Genomic DNA, 16,264 nt, shown 5'->3' on the forward strand with positions numbered 1-16,264 from the left:
ACAATATAAAAACCAGAATGAATCATAAATAGACATAGGGGAACTATACATAAGTATAAATGAGATCTATGTATGTAAATATAAATATAAAAATAAGTATAATAAACTACAGTAGTATATAGGGGACATGTATGCGCGTATACGTACGTGCACGCGCGCAACCTCACATGCACTCTCACGCACGCATATATATGTCCCCTTATTATGCATATTTTTATGGAAAAAAATAAAAAAATTTAAATAAAAATTTAAATATATTATTTAAAATATAAAATATGATGACAAATTAAAAATCTACAAAAGAAAATAATTCCCTATAGATAGGAGCTATTGTTTGTACCATTTAAACATTTATAAAACCCTTCCCTGTGTCTTTAATAATACATAGTGTTTAGCAACGTGTTGAAATGACTAAGGGGGTGTGTCACACATGCACTAATGTAACTCTGACAGCATACAGGCACGAGCGGTAGGGGGGCGGGAAGCTAAGGTATGGGGGCGTGTTTGGTGGGGAAAAAAAAAAAAAAAGGTGTGTCCTAGAGGAGTAGGGAACGATGTTATTGGTTGCATACTACTTATGAATAAGGGGGAGGGAGGGAGGGAGGGAGGGAGGGAGGGACTTATACCGGTATGCATATATATATATAGAGAGGGGTTTGGGGTAAGAGGGCAGTCTCCAACAGCCTGGTCACTTGTGTGTACTTAGTAGTTGGCTCCTATTACTATTGTTACAGCTATTGCTAACTGCTAACTCTCCTGCTGCTGCTGCTGCTACTGTTTGTGGGAGTGTGTTGGATATCTGCCAGGATTATTTTTCGTCTTTTTTATTTTAATTTTTGATCTATCTCTTTTTTTGATTTTGATTTTATTGTTTGTTTTTATTTTGAGCTATCTACATACAGTCATTATGTCTGACATCGACAACGACAACACCATCAACAACGATACCATCAACAACGATAAAGACAACCCTGCTGGTTCTATAGGTACGTTGGGGTCCTGTAATCCTAATAATATAGATAAGCCAGCAGGTGTCGCTGCAGCCGTGTATACAGATGTGGATACAGTCATACAGGGGCGGGGTACCTCTGATGATGGTCCCCGCGTAGTTGCTGAGCACCTAGGGGTCTATGGGTATGTTTACAAGGTTACCTATGCTAACGGTACTGTAGGGCTAATGAGTACACATATGGGGCGTACCAGATCCCAGGACTACGCGAAGGGCATGTTATTGTCTGTTAGTGACTGGAGACAGTGTCGTTCAGTAATCGGTGGGTCATTTGAGCCGGATAATCCGTCTGATAGTATGACCACAGCCCACTGGTATAGTGAAACAGGGCTCAAATATACCATATAGATACAGGACCCCTCCCCCGATCACCGCTAGGGTTTCTATTGGTTAGCAGTTGTCTGAACCGTGAATACACGTTGGTGTGTAGAGGGATGACGGGTTATGGTCAGACAACCCACCAGTTCAATAGTAGCGAGTATGATAAGTGGTTTCAGACCACATTCTTTGTTCAATGGTGTGATTGGCAGGCCATGCAGGGTCTGTTCAGCCAGGTTGACAACGCTATCAGGGCAGACAGAGTCTATGAGACTTACGGTGCTCTTAGAAAACGTCTTGTCTACGATGATGCGCCAATTGGTATGCAAATTGGGGTGTCTGCTATCATGCGGACACGGAACTGATAAAGTCGACAAGCCCATGTCATCTAAACGGGGGAAATCAAGGTATGTTTCAACATGTGTATGTTTTTATATGTTAATGTGTTTAAAATTTGATGCATAATTGACACAAATGTTTTTTATTTTATTTTCAGGCGCTGAAAACACAGATGCCAACCACTCATGGGCCGATCAAGTGAAGAACCCCCCTCATACTGACAATACGGACACCGAGGTCACATGCACTGTTGACCCGGTTGCATATTTTATGGCCGGGCATGCTATGACCATACAGCATCATCAGGACACGTGGGAGACCGTGGCAACGAACACCCGAGGGCTTGACATCATCGGACCTCCCGACTCCCCTAAAAAAGAACACCCGTGTTTCACAGAATGTGTTAAAACGGGAGTTCTACGTCTGCTGTCTGCTGCCGTCCAGTACTACAAGGAGAAAAAATGTTACGGATGTTATACTGCTCATCCCAGTCAGATCCACCATCCATGCCTGTGGCCTATACCAGAAGACTTCTACACTGAGCACTATGAGGAGTTGATGTATACCTTGTGGACCGACGATTTCATACCAACAGTGCAAATGTATGTGTCACTCTATGGTATTGAAACAACAGCTGATAGGATCAATGGAGCTGCAGCCATGATATGCCATAATCTGCTTACCGTTGATAATGTGCCCTTAGCGCTTGTAAGCTACGATGACCCCATGCCATCTGAGTATGAGCCCCAGGGTACAATTGGGCCCTCAGGCTTGAGAAACTATGTGATAGGTGGCTAAAGTCTGTACATCGCCACCCTATAACCGTTGAGTATGCTATTGTTTCTTCTTATGGTATCAAACATGTGTTGTTTATGTGTGGATGCAATAAAACAGCTTGTTACAGTTACTGCCGTGATCATTTCTAACAAACCTTTATCATGGATAGGACACTACAGACGATTTATTACGATCCAGCTCATCCGGGGCTTAGGTAGTGTAGCAAAACTCTGTAATGCCGTCAGAGAGCAAACAGGTATTATGCCACAATTATCCAAGGTCAACAATTTTTTATTAGAACAAGATGTTTATACCCTCCATGCCAAAGCAGCTATAAACTTCCCTAGGAATAGAGTACTGGTTAGGGGTATAGACCAACAGTTTCAGGCCGATCTTGTAGATATGATCGAATATTCAGAGGAAAACGATAATGTACGATACCTATTGATGTGTATAGATGTCTTTTCTAAATATGCCTGGGTGAGATGTCTATCTAACAAATCAGCTGCTTCTGTGACAAATGCATTTAAAGACGTTTTGAACGAGGGTCGCGTCCCTGTGAAGTTGCAGACAGATGAGGGGACAGAATTTTATAACAAAAAATTTCAACAGTTAATGGATCAGTATAAAATCAAGCATTTTTCAACATCAAACGAGACAAAGGCTAGCATCATAGAGCGTTTTAACAGAACCTTCAAGACACGCATGTGGAGGTATTTAACGTCTGTTAACTCACGCAGATATGTAGAGGTGGTTCAGGATCTTGTTAATGCCTATAATAACTCTCATCATAGGTCTATAAATATGACACCAAGCACTGTAGATAAAAACAATGAAAAAATAGTATTCATGCATCTGTATAAGTTGAAGCCTCAGAAACCCTGGTTTTAAATTTAGCAAGGAGACAACGAAGAATCTCAAAACTCCGTGGGGTGTTTAGGAAAGGTTATAAGCAGACGTTCACAGATGAGCATTTCATCATATCAGAGTGTCTATCCAGGGATCCGCCTGTTTATAAACTAGCGATAGTGCCAACGATCCTGTGAGGGAACCTTTACGAGGAGAACTACACAAGGTTATCATAGGTAAAAACAAGACGTTTAAAATAGAAAGGATATTGAACAGAAAAAATTATCAGGGCAAAAAGATGGTGTTTGTAAAGTGGCTAGGGTGGCCCCAGAAGTTTAACACATGGATCCCTGAAAAAGACATGGTGCCTGTATAGAAAAGGGTAGGGCCCATCGTTCAAAAGGTCACACACTCGAGCACCATTCATCAGACAACATCGGTACAGTATAGCTATGGATAAGAATGGTTTCTATGTTACACTTCCTAGTAACGCTTCCCTCCTGGTATATCCGAATAATAAGATATGGAATTACAGAACCAAATTAGCAAAAACTATAGTCTTGAGAGAGCCACACGAGGTCGGACTGATTGAGATTCAATATCCCAAAATGTGGAACAGCTTCAACGATAGCGACGCCAGTATTCAAATATCCTACGATATAACAACGGGGGACCGGGCTTCTATCGTCATGACGGTGGGCTATTATGGGTCTATAGAGGAGCTGGTTTACGAGTTTAACGTCCGAATCCGTGCTTTAACCAAAAAGCCTTACAAGGAATACATGTACTATGATAGCTTTAAAAATAGGGTCTACATCAGCGGCCTGGCAAATAGGGACATTGTCATAAATGGCCGTTTGGCTGAGATTCTAGGCTTCGTTCCTAGCACGGTTTTTCCCACAGCTATGGACCCTCTATCGAAATTACGCCCCACATGCTGCCGATATTCATGGGGCTGTTATAACATATATGTATATAGCGATATTGTAGACTATCAACTGGTTGGCGATAGCCATGTACCACTCCTGAGATGTATAAATGTGTCTGACGAGGTGCGACGTATACCCACTCTAACTTTTGACAAGCCACACTACACGCCGCTCTCCAAAACGGTGTTTGATGACATTGAGTTAGCTTTAAAAGACGACCAGAACAGATATATACCTTTTTATACGGTAAAGTGATTGTAAAGCTACATTTTAGACCCATAAAACAGTATTTCTAAAACTATTGAATGATGGGTCGAACCCCCTACGTTCGAGACGATGGCGTTATATGACATACTACATGAATCAGGCTGGTGGCGACCTACAGGGTTTTATAGGTGCTAGTACCCAGTATGGAAACGGATTGGGAGGTATGTTTCGAAGTCTTTTCAGAATGGCCATACCTCTTTTAAAAGAGGATTTAACATTGCTAAACCACACCTACGGACAGCGGCTTCTAATATCATGGGTGATGTTGTCTCGAAAATTACTAAACATAACATGGATAAGCAGGAGGGGCATGGCATGTTAGTGCATATGAGCGCCCACTGAAACGACCACCAGTGAATAGGGGCGTTCCCACCACAAATAAAAGACGAAACAGGCGGTAGAACCAAGAAACCTGTCAAAAGAAAACAGCAGCCAAACGAAGCAGATCACAGGAAAACGTGCTCACTTCACTGCTAAAGACATCTTTTAAAAAGAAAAAGAAGAAGAAAAAGAAAAGAAAAAACAACAAGACCTAAATTAAGAAACTAAGAAGCTATGTCTCTTATACATAAACAATCTGCAGAATGTGTCAAGACAGAGCTGGATCTGTTTACGGTTCCTTACACTCAAACATCCTCGAGAAATCTACATTTTAGAAATTCCTCCAGTGTCTGCAATAACGGAGACCGGACCCTTGAGTTCTACATCTCGTCGAGCGAAGATTATCTTGATTTGAATGATTCATATCTGTCTTTGAGGGTGAAGATTACGAATCCTGACGGGTCTGATTTACCGCTGCCGCAGATGTAGGATTCATAAACTACCCAGGATGCACCTTATTTTCCCAAGTAGACATCATGCTGGGTGATAGACTCATATCACAATCATCAAATACTTACCCCTACAGAGGAATAATAGAATGTCTGCTCAACTACAGCAAAGACACTCTGGATACACAATTCAGCACCGGATTATTTTGCAAGGACACAGGCTCACATATGAATGTGACCACCATACAGGTGCTAACACAGGGTTATTGGAGCGTGGAAGCTACACGGGCTAGCCGGACGGTTGAGCTAATAGCACCGATACATTCTGATCTGTTTTTTCAAGAGAAGTTGTTGCTTAACGGCGTCGATATTTCTCTGAAATTCATACGATCAAAAGATGCATTTGCCCTAATGACAGCAGCGGATACGCTGTACAGAGTTAAGATTGTATCAGCCAGTATTTTTGTGAAAAAGGTTACTGTGGCACCTCCTGTCAGATTGGCTCATAGCCGCCCTACAGCACACAAATGCTAAATATGCTCTTGACAGAGTCGCTTTAAAAACTTTTCCATACCAGCGGGGACAAGAGTATGCAATCAGGAGAATTTATACATGGGTCAACTCCCTAAATTCATGGTATTATGCTTTGTGGACAATGAAGGATACACAGGTAGCTACGCAAGAAACCCTTTTAATTTTGAACACTATGATTTAGAGTATTTGAGCATCTCTGCAGACGGACAGTCACACCCATCAAGACCATTCCAGCCCTCATTCCAATACGGTCTCTACACTAGAGAATATTACCACATGATTCAAACTACAGGGAGGCATTTAAAGGACAGACCGCTGGCCGTCACCCGCCGTGATTTTGGGAATGGTTACTCAATGTTCTGCATTAATCTGGAGCCTGATGAAGGATGTTCGGGGAATGTGTCTCTGATTAGAACAGGCAACGTTCGTCTGGAGGCTCGATTCCGTGTACCTCTGCCTAGAACAGTGACGTTGATATGTTATTCAGTGTTTGACTCTGTACTTGAGATATCAAACCAGCGCCAGGTATTGATGGATGCATATTGAGGGGTACCTGTTGAAATACGATGAATACCATAGAGTTGACTAGTATAGTCAGAAAATGCATGATTAATGGAACACGTTTTGTGGGGGTCCTGGCCTGTGATCAATTACCTCAGGCAGAATTATACACGTACCCTGCAATGATGATTGTAAACACCCACGCGTCTGACAAACCTGGAGAGCATTGGTTGGCAATTTATATCACAAAACACAAACACGGTTACTTTTTCGATAGCTTTGGGCATGCCCCCGACTATGTGGGGTTCCCAGAGAAATAAAAGAGTTCCTCAATGAAACATGTGAGCACATATCTTATTCGAGAAAACAGGTGCAGAACCATCTAGCCACTACTTGTGGGCAGCATTGTGTGTTTTTTCTGTGTCATATACAAAAAGGCTGGTCTTATTCTAAAGTGTTGGCCCTTTACGGTAACAATTTGTTTATTAATGATGCGGGTGTTACTCGTTTCGTTAACAAAAGACACTCTACAGATTGTTGTGGCGATTATTTTCCCTGTGTGCAGTGTTCAGAACATCATGTAATGTATTATCAGATACATTATAAATAAAACATGTGACACCCTGTTATTGCTTAGCCTTTTTATTCAGAGTATATGTAATGTATTATCAGATACTTTATAAATAAAACATGTGACACCCAGTTATTGCTTAGCCTTTTATTCAGAGTATATGATATGTACAATTAATACGGGTAATGATAAAACAATGAGGTAGAGTAGTTAAAACAAAAACAATTAATACATGTAATAAAACAACGAGGTAGATCGGTCAAAATAAAAATAGAGCAATACATACACTCATGGATATACACACACATACATACATGCATATATATATATTATAAAAAGACAGGTACAAGTTGTTATACACTGGTAAAAAGCTTAAAAAGTCACCCAAGGCTTAACAGGTCGGCGTGATCTACCCTTTGAGGTCTTGGGGGTCTTAAAAGGGGTGTCATATTCATCAACACTACGTTTATGGGATGTATGTGCTGTGTCCTCATCTGTACTAAAGTTATTTGGGTCATTCATCTTATTTTTGGCTACAATCTGGCGGACCACAGGATTGGGTATAGCCGACAATGGTACATTTAAATCGGCGAGTGTTTTTAAAAAAACAGCCCATCCCTTTGGTCTAGAGCTGTCTAAGACGTTATGGGTAGCTGTGACACCTCTCACCAAATCATGCAGGTGTGATCCATGAATAATTTGTTTATTAATGATAAGCTCCCCCCTCTCGTTCCACGACACATCGTTTGAGCTGTTTAACGTATCCAGAATACATTCAGCATGTTTTTTGCTTTTTTTAGGCAAATGTTTTATAACACTCCCCAGAACAAGATCCTTTTTAGGCACCATGTCGTAAGTACCCGATTCCTCTTTTGATGCTGTGGGGTTAGCACCAGCATGATTCTCTCAGGCGGCAGCGACAGAGTCAAGACGCTCTTCTCGCTCACCTTGTCTCACAAAATTCAAGTATCTTTGTAAAATACCCGCATATTTTTAGCTTTTTCATATCGTCCGTGTCCGGTTTTTCTAACACCTCGCTCATGGTTCTATCAAGGTCGTTTTCCACAGACTGTCTTATAGATCCTTGTCGCTGGTCAGGCATAGTGTGCTTTAGAGCGTCCAATTGTTGCTGCGGCACCAGAAACATTTTCTGCGTATGATCCATCTACTTTGCACTCACTGACCACCTCTGATAAGATTAATTATAAAAGGAATAGCCGCCCCCAACAGAGAGAATAAAGTACCACCTGTCTGATTGAGTTTCTTCTTCTTACTAGTGAGTGAACCCTTCTTTGATGCCACCAGTCTAATAAGCTTCTTCTTCTTCTTTAAGAGTTTGTACTGCTTGTCAGTCAAGGGGATATTACCGCTCAAAACATTTAGTGCAATCTCACACAGAGACTTGACAAAATCAGCTCCGGCATTACACACAATGACTCTCCGCACCTTAGGAGACGATTTATATATCAACTCTAACAGAGCAATATTCCTTTGCATACGCAGAGACATTATCTCTTGTGCTTCTTAGCCATGTACACCACGGGGTGGTCTGACAACACAGATGTTCTGAGTCTTAAGTGTTCCGGTGTCATGGCTTTATAGTCTATGAGTAAATAACCAAAGGGTAGATGTGTCGCATCATTAAATGACTCTAAAAAATGTTGCGTGTTACCAGGAAACATTTGTCGTGCCAGTAACATAATCTGACATTTATCCCTAGGATTCTTAAACAAAATGAGGTAGTTTGTGTTTAAACTAATAGTACGACTAGCCTTTCCCTGAATGAATACATTTTGCACTAAATATATACAGCTTAGGTTTCTGTGATGTACATATTTAGTAAAAACATTTTGAACTTCTAGGCTGTTACAGGCATCATTCATTACATCGTCTATGATTAGTAGATTGTTTTGGGTTACGGGTAACAAGTCATCATCACACAGAGATTCGGGTAATCCGTTTACAAAAGTGATCTTGCGTATCTTCAGTAACTGGTCGTAGAGGCTGCCAACACGAATATATGTATACCACATTGTCAAAACGCTGCGAAATAACCCTATCTGCGTTGGCAATAATATCCTTGACAAAAAATGTCTTTCCACAGTTTGAAGGACCGCTGACTACCAGACTGAAGGGATGTTGAAAACGAGCGACAAAACCCAGGGTTATATCAGTAGCCATAGGGGAGCGTGGTGTAATCCGGCATTACTCTCCGCTTGTTGTATACAACTCGCACTTTCTTGAAAACTGTCTCATTTCGCAGATGAAAGTGCCTCTTATCCCGCTTGATGGTGTCAGTGGCAGTCATTAGGGGTGGAGCTGGAGCTTGCTGATTGGCTACAAAAGCGTGTACCATACCTATTAAAGAAGCCGGTGTGACAACCGCAGCGTTTTGTGCCGTCAAAGACACGCCTTTGCATTTCACAGTGGTCTTGCCCTGTTTCGTTGTGTATGCATAACACTTGGGACCCCCCGAGACAAACTCTGTGATGTAATCCTCCTCAGGGGAGCCACACACGTCACCACTGTTGAGTTCATCGGTTAGATCTCCGAGATAGGGCCCCAGCGGTGGTACAAGGTCGCCAGCCCCCGATGTGAACACAATGCTGTCTGTGTCACAGTACAACACTCTCTCCTGTAGGGTGTCTAACACATCGTACAGCATCAGTCTAGCATGGGCTGTTGTCATAGCACCTATAAAGACATTTACATCTTTAATGCGAGAACACCGACTGTCGGCATGTCGCCACTGCACCAACGCCACATCGTCCGATATGAAACAGAACTGACGGACGTCAAACTGGTCGCTGAACATCAGTTGGGTGAATCGTGTCGGATCGGTGATCAGTTCACAGGACGGCATGTTGTTTCTCATGCTGAAACGTCCCCATAAAGAGTTGAGAAGAAGCTTGTTACAACTCCTCATGGCTTTATTGACACATATTTTGGCTGGATCGAGCTGAATGCCCTCTTTCTCAAAATAGTCCGCCACGTATTTTGCTTTTTCAACATCGGTCTTGACGTGACCAGGATACCCCGATGCCTCCTGCTTGCACTTGAGAAACGTGTTTACATATCCCCTAAACAGGGTGTCTGTCTTGGTGGGGAAGTGCCACACTTCATCAATGTGTACTATCAGGTATCCTTTTTCAAGGGCCTTCTGGAGCTCCAATGATACCCATACGCCAGAGAGTTGTCTCTCTACATCACTGTGTGTACATGCTGTAGACTGGTTCAAATCCTCGGCACATGTCCTGCACAAGGGGAACATGAGTTTTCCATGACATCTGTGGGGGAGGACAGGGTGGAACAAGCCTCTTGGGGGGAGTACCACACATTTTACAAACCCAAAATAGTTATCTATAGAATCAAAGTTCTTGAAGATAATCATAGGGTGTCCTACAGGATAAGGCTTGGTACTCTGTACCATGGGATACAGACTTGTAAAGTCGTAGTATCTGATTTTCTCGTCATTTTCAGCACTGACCTTGTGGTACAGTTTCATGGCATTTGTTCGGCCTCCAAAGAGCGCCTCGGGGTTTAGCCGCTCAGGCTTTTATACGTGGCCATGAATGCCTTCACGGAGGCATTGTGACGTTTTAAGGATGCCCACTCGCACTCCCAAATCACCGTGACACGTACACCATGGTGTCTTTGCAGGCTCTGCACTTTGTCCTTAAAGGCATTGTACATTCTACCATAGGTGACCTTGGTAACAGGGTTCACGTCCCCCTGTACGTGACATTTGACACATCCATGATAGAAACACCCTGCAAACTCGTAGCACATCCGCTCCTCAGCATTATAACCATCAACGTAGAAGGGGTCAAATGCTTGCTCGCCATGATTGAGGGCGTGTTTGATGTCACAGTTGTTTGACAGCGACAGGTACTCGAGCCATTGAATGGAGGCGTCGGAGAATGTTTTGTTCTGAGTTGTGTATGCCCCATCATACGTCAAAGCTACAGTGTCGCGGGGCAGAAACAGTGTCTTGAACACACCCATACAGGCGGAGGCGAGGGTGGTGTAGCTGAAGGGGTCTAACTCTGTACATTGCATGAAACTACTACGATAGGTTGTGCATGCCCTTCTCAATAGTTCAACGTCATTGACGCAGTACCGTGCGATCTCCACTTGGAAGTCAAACGTGCCTCCACAAACTGAGTTGTACCATATCATGAACGTGGCCTTGTCACTGTCGATCATTTCATTGTACCCATAGTCAGACGGTTCAGGATATTTTCCGACATAGTTTTCATGTTCGCGAGTGTTAAACCGATGGGGAAAATGTCCTTTGGCTAGGTCGACAAAGCCTAAGGCTTCAGGAGTCCGCGACAGACGCATGGGCAGAAAACTAAAGGAGTCAATCCACCGTTGTTGATAGACCTGATCAAACATCAAAATGACACGGCTCCCTCTCATAGTTACACTAGGTGTGATACCTTGCTTGACAAAATACTCTAGGAGTATGTAGTTGTCAAAGCCCGACGCATTGTGTGCTATGAATGTGTAGCCTCTGTACTTTGGCATTCGATAACGCCGGACAAATGCCCCAACACACTTTAAAGTTGTGAAACAAAAGCGGTCCCCAGACATCTCCATAGCACACACAAAGTTTGCTTCATGTTTCCCTCCGTGAAACCGGGTCTCGAAATCGAACAGTATATAGTTTGTCTGTGCTACTTTCTTCTCAACAGGTTGAATAAAACAGTTGTGCTCTTTGACACTTTCCAGTCGGGGCTCCCCACAGTGTGTACACTTTTGTGCAGCACACGTGTGGGGTTTTTGGCCAGTCTGTAGAGCGTCCCGCAGTCGTCACAGTGTTTCAAGGTCTTGCAGGGGATATACTTGTGAACCATTTCAGGTTTTTTGTGCTGTTCGAAGCAGAATTTTGAATTACAGAGGCGTTTACAATCACCACATTTCAGCTTTGCCTCGCCACGGGTCCGACACTCTATGTTGAAACACACATTGCATAGCTGTGAGCAATTGTGATACAATATGGTACTGTATGTTTGATAACAATAGTCGCAAATGTATCTCGCCCCGAAAAAACCCTTCTTGTTTTCGATCAGGTAGTAATGATTATTGTGTAGATATAACCATACTGTTTGAGGGTGTGGAGTGTCTTGGGTCTGAAAACATTCGAGACGTTTACAGCCTACCCGGTTGTGAAAGACTATGATCTTTACACCCAAAAGTCTTTCAAATTTACCAACGTCTGTGAGTGTGATAGGATGGTTTATATCAAAACCGGCTGCCTGATGTATCCGTGTAGCGTAGGTCAGTCTATCAACAGCTGAGGTCTGGGGGTATTTATAACGTGCTATACACATGGCAAAGCACAGTTGATTGTCCAGGTTACCCGCATGGTAGAGAAATCGTCCTTTTTTAGACAGTATTTCGTCATAGGTCACCCCTCCCAATTTTAGTCGTTCCCCAACACCCCCACTCCTGTTACGGGCTACTGTCACAATCAGGTCCAACGAATCGTCAGATAACGAGTCATCATTGCTTTGCAATACCCTGGATATTAGCTCAAGAAACAAATCCGCATTGTATGCATCATCGGACCGTAATATGGCTTGCACATCGCTGGCCAGCGACGGCCCTCGCAATACGACATTCAAAACACTACCTCTAGGAGCTGTATTCACAGCTTGGTCGATAGCCCCACCCACAGCATCACGAATCATGGCGGGAATCATTTCAATATCCTGAAGCCGTATGTCACGAAAATCAACACGTTGGCGTAGCTCAAAAGCATTAAACAATGGTATATCACGGATAGGTAAACTGCCTGTAACACACCCCCCTGCTGACGCTGTTGTTGTTGTTGCTGATGATGACGAAGGCTGCTCAAGCACACCCCCTCCCTCCTGTGTGCCGTTTGAGGCATTCTGTACGGGTGTAGACCCTCTTTGAACGCACATAGAGTTTGTAGCTTCATCAATCCCTGGGGAGTCGTGTGTCATATCAGGTGGGGTGTCGTGTGTCATATCAGGAGGTGGTTCGACAATGTATAACTGCTCATCTATGGATACAGCACCGTCATCACACAAGGACCCGTCAATCACACAGGCATTAGGGACACCCCTATTCACTATGGTCGGTGTATTGGGTTCGTTTCGAGCTAACCATTCATTCCATTCATTCTCAAGAGATGACAAAGGCTTTATCAGAGTGTCAATCATTCCCTCGTCAGGGACACTCCTATTCACAATGGTCGGTGGATTGGTGTCGTTTCGAGCTAACCATTCATTCAAGACATCGTCAAGAGCTGTCAAAGGATTTATTAGCGTGTCAATCATTCCCTCGTCAGGGACACTCCTATTCACAATGGTCGGTGGATGGGAGTCGTGTCGTGCTAACCATTCATTCCATTCAATCTCAAGAGCTGACAAAGGATTTATTTGTGTGTGTATAGGGCACGCCAGCTCATCATCATCATCATCAGGTGTATCTGTTAACCTATCAACAGTAAGGTCCTGAGGGCTATAACGATAGACCTTACGTGGTGGCGACATTATGTGAACAAGCAACACAGTTGAAACAAAGAAAAAACTACATTAGATCGTAATAGCGTATTAAATTTTTTTTTTAAATGGAGGCAACAAAAACAAACAACAACAACTGTGGCTCCCCCCTGTGGAGGTGGCTGGTATAACACTGCCGCAGTCTACATCTGTTCAAACATGATTGTGTATTGTGGTTATTAGAGCACGAGTGATTGTGTTGTTGGCATTGCTTCTGAGGACTACCTGTTGCGCAATTCTGACGAGAGTTACACCGAGGGTATTTACCGCATCAATAATGGTTTTATTCTCGACACGGTAGTAGTCAGACAGACCAACCCCAAGGGCACTGATAGCCTCTAAAAGCGTAGTGCTCACGATGGCCGATGCTTGATCCTCAGCCCTGTAACGGGCAGATAGGGTGGAGCCTAAGGTATTGAGTGATGTGTTTAGCACACTAAACTCCCTGTGTATGTCGGCCGACAGACCAACACCGAGTGCATTGATGGCCTCTAAAAGTGTAGTGTTAAAGACGGCCGCCGTTTTATCCGCAGACATGTAACGGTCAGATAGGTCGGCTACCAAGTCAATGTGTGATGTGTCTAGCGTACTAATGCACACCTGTATGTCCCCAAGCAAACCTCTCAATTCTGTATGCTGATTATCGACAACACCCCTCCCATCAACCAGTGGCTCTGGACAGAAGCTGGCCAAAAGCTCTAACACTTCGGATGGTATATCACAGGCCTCTAAACATAGATCTGTTGATGTATGAACCATAGGTTGTATCACCATCTGTGGGGACGTTGCGTCAAAACCTGAATTTATCTCAATGTCATCGGCGCAGTAGTCGTAGGGTGTATTGTTGACGTTACAGCTGCTGCTGCTGCTGCTGCTGCTGCTGCCTGTGTGGACTTGGGTAATGGAGGCTTTCACAGATCTGTGGAACAATAACAATAAGTTATTTCATTTTGAAAAAAATAATAAAAAAAAAAAGTCAACAAGTTAATTAAACACACACACCTTTTAATGGCCTTCTTGGGGACGGTTTGAATCAACTGCTTCGTCTGTGTTGGCTCCTGTGAGGCTTTCACGGTTCTGTGGAACAGCAATAATTTATATTATTACATTTTTCATTTTGAAAAATAATTAAAAAAAAAAAACACACCTTTTAATGGCCTTCTTGGGGACGGTTTGAATACACCGCTTCGTCTGTGTAGCAATTGTTCTTGTCGTTGGCTCCCGAGGTGTTTGTGTCTCAGAAGAGCATGTATTATCAATGGTCTGCGTCTCCCTTGATAATGGAATCGCCGCTCTATGGGGGGTGAAATAGCATATATATATATTATATACTGTTTATAAACAAATATGACATGTCATTATGTCTACCCATAACAGACCTGTTATGTATCAGCTTCTTCTGCTTCTTCTTCTTCTTTGGCTGTGGTGATGAGGGTGTATACAACTGAGCACAGCTCAGGGGTTCATCATCTGATGAGGGGATGGCTGATGCTAGGACTGGTCTGCACTGAAAATCCTCTGAGAAAACACATATCTACATCATATATATATATATATATATATACGGTGGTAATAATACAGGAGCAATATATATATTACCTGATAGCTGTGCACCAATGTCCTGACGGTATGCTACAGGATGTGTCAATATTTTACCACCCACATGTCTCAAAGGGATCTTTACAGCCTCTGAGAAAACACATATCTATACATATATATCTACAGCTCTATATATATATATATATATATATATATACGGAGGTAATAATACATGTTCAATATATTACCTGATAGCTGTGCACCGATGTCCTGACTGTATACAACAGGATGTGTCAATAGTTTAACACAGGCAGATCTCATAGGTGTCTTGAAAGCTGAAGAAATCAAACAAGATAATACCACTTTTTTATTTTTTATTTTATTTTTGCACCATACCACACTATATTAACGTATGGATAATTAGGCAGCCATCATGTAATTAAACCAAATACTCACTGACATCCCCGGTAATACAAGCTATGGCCGCATCTAGTTCTGATGCAGCGTCATTGACCGGTGGGGCGGAGTCAAACGGCGTTGGTGCGCATGTCTTTACGCCTGGAGGAGGACGCCTACGTTTCAGCCTGTCTACAAACACGATAAATCATACATATAGTCCGTGACAAAAACACTATTAGCCCATATCATCATTACTATAATTATTTAATACTCACTACCGGAACATACAGCAGCTGATGGAGGCATATTTTCGGTGTTACCAATATTTATATTATCCATGATCTGCTAATTAATAAAAACACAGCGTCAGTGTATGTTTTATACTAAAAGAGTGATTGAATATATATATTTATATAAAGATGAATTACAATCGAAATATTATACAACAGTATAGTGACCACGTGTCTCCTTGTAGTCCATGGGACTATCTGTACGGTAGCTAGCGGGCACACACACACATCCCAGGCCGTGCGGTACCCTCACGAACAAGACCACTAGACTATTATACAGTAGCACCGGGGCTAACGACCATAGACTGTAGCGCCCCTCCAATGCGGAACACGCCACTATTACAATCGAAACATTATACAACGGCATCGGGACGGGCTGAGCTATGTCATATAGAGCCGGAGGGGCTAACGGACCGGTGTATAACGGTTCTAGACTGAGCCCCGGACATTCAACCGACGCCATGCGGCACCCTCGCTATCGAAACATTATACAACGGCATCGGGACGGGCTGAGCTATGTCATATAGAGCCGGAGGGGCTAACGGACCGGTGTATAACGGTTCTAGACTGAGCCCCGGACATTCAACCGACGCCATGCGGCACCCTCGCTATCCTGTACACAACCCTATTATAATA

At 43.0% G+C, this 16,264-nt stretch overlaps 2 protein-coding genes across 6 annotated transcripts; one reads left to right on the forward strand and one right to left on the reverse strand.

Annotated features, from left to right (window-relative positions):
• Positions 1 to 684: 684 nt before the first annotated feature.
• On the forward strand, positions 685 to 2,464 carry LOC130210101 (uncharacterized). The gene is made up of 2 exons (XM_056440083.1): positions 685 to 986; positions 1,824 to 2,464. The coding sequence occupies exons 1-2, from the start codon at positions 908 to 910 to the stop codon at positions 2,462 to 2,464; spliced, it is 720 nt and encodes a 239-aa protein (XP_056296058.1). The 5' UTR covers positions 685 to 907.
• Positions 2,465 to 11,652: 9,188 nt separating this feature from the next.
• Positions 11,653 to 16,032, reverse strand: LOC130209185 (uncharacterized). Of its 5 annotated transcripts, none has more exons than XM_056438675.1 (8): positions 15,614 to 16,032; positions 15,396 to 15,527; positions 15,188 to 15,274; positions 15,000 to 15,032; positions 14,780 to 14,918; positions 14,548 to 14,694; positions 14,403 to 14,477; positions 11,653 to 14,319 (listed from the first exon to the last, which is right to left on the reverse strand). In XM_056438675.1, the coding sequence occupies exons 1-8, from the start codon at positions 15,675 to 15,677 to the stop codon at positions 13,554 to 13,556; spliced, it is 1,443 nt and encodes a 480-aa protein (XP_056294650.1). In that variant the 5' UTR covers positions 15,678 to 16,032; the 3' UTR covers positions 11,653 to 13,553. The 5 variants fall into 5 exon arrangements, 3 of the variants coding, with proteins under 3 accessions (XP_056294650.1, XP_056294649.1, XP_056294651.1); XM_056438674.1 differs by having other exon boundaries at positions 15,000 to 15,089; XM_056438676.1 differs by having other exon boundaries at positions 15,000 to 15,089; positions 15,400 to 16,032.
• Positions 16,033 to 16,264: the final 232 nt, after the last annotated feature.

Source organism: Pseudoliparis swirei, chromosome 19, assembly GCF_029220125.1.
Source record: "Pseudoliparis swirei isolate HS2019 ecotype Mariana Trench chromosome 19, NWPU_hadal_v1, whole genome shotgun sequence".
NCBI lineage: Eukaryota > Metazoa > Chordata > Actinopteri > Perciformes > Liparidae > Pseudoliparis > Pseudoliparis swirei.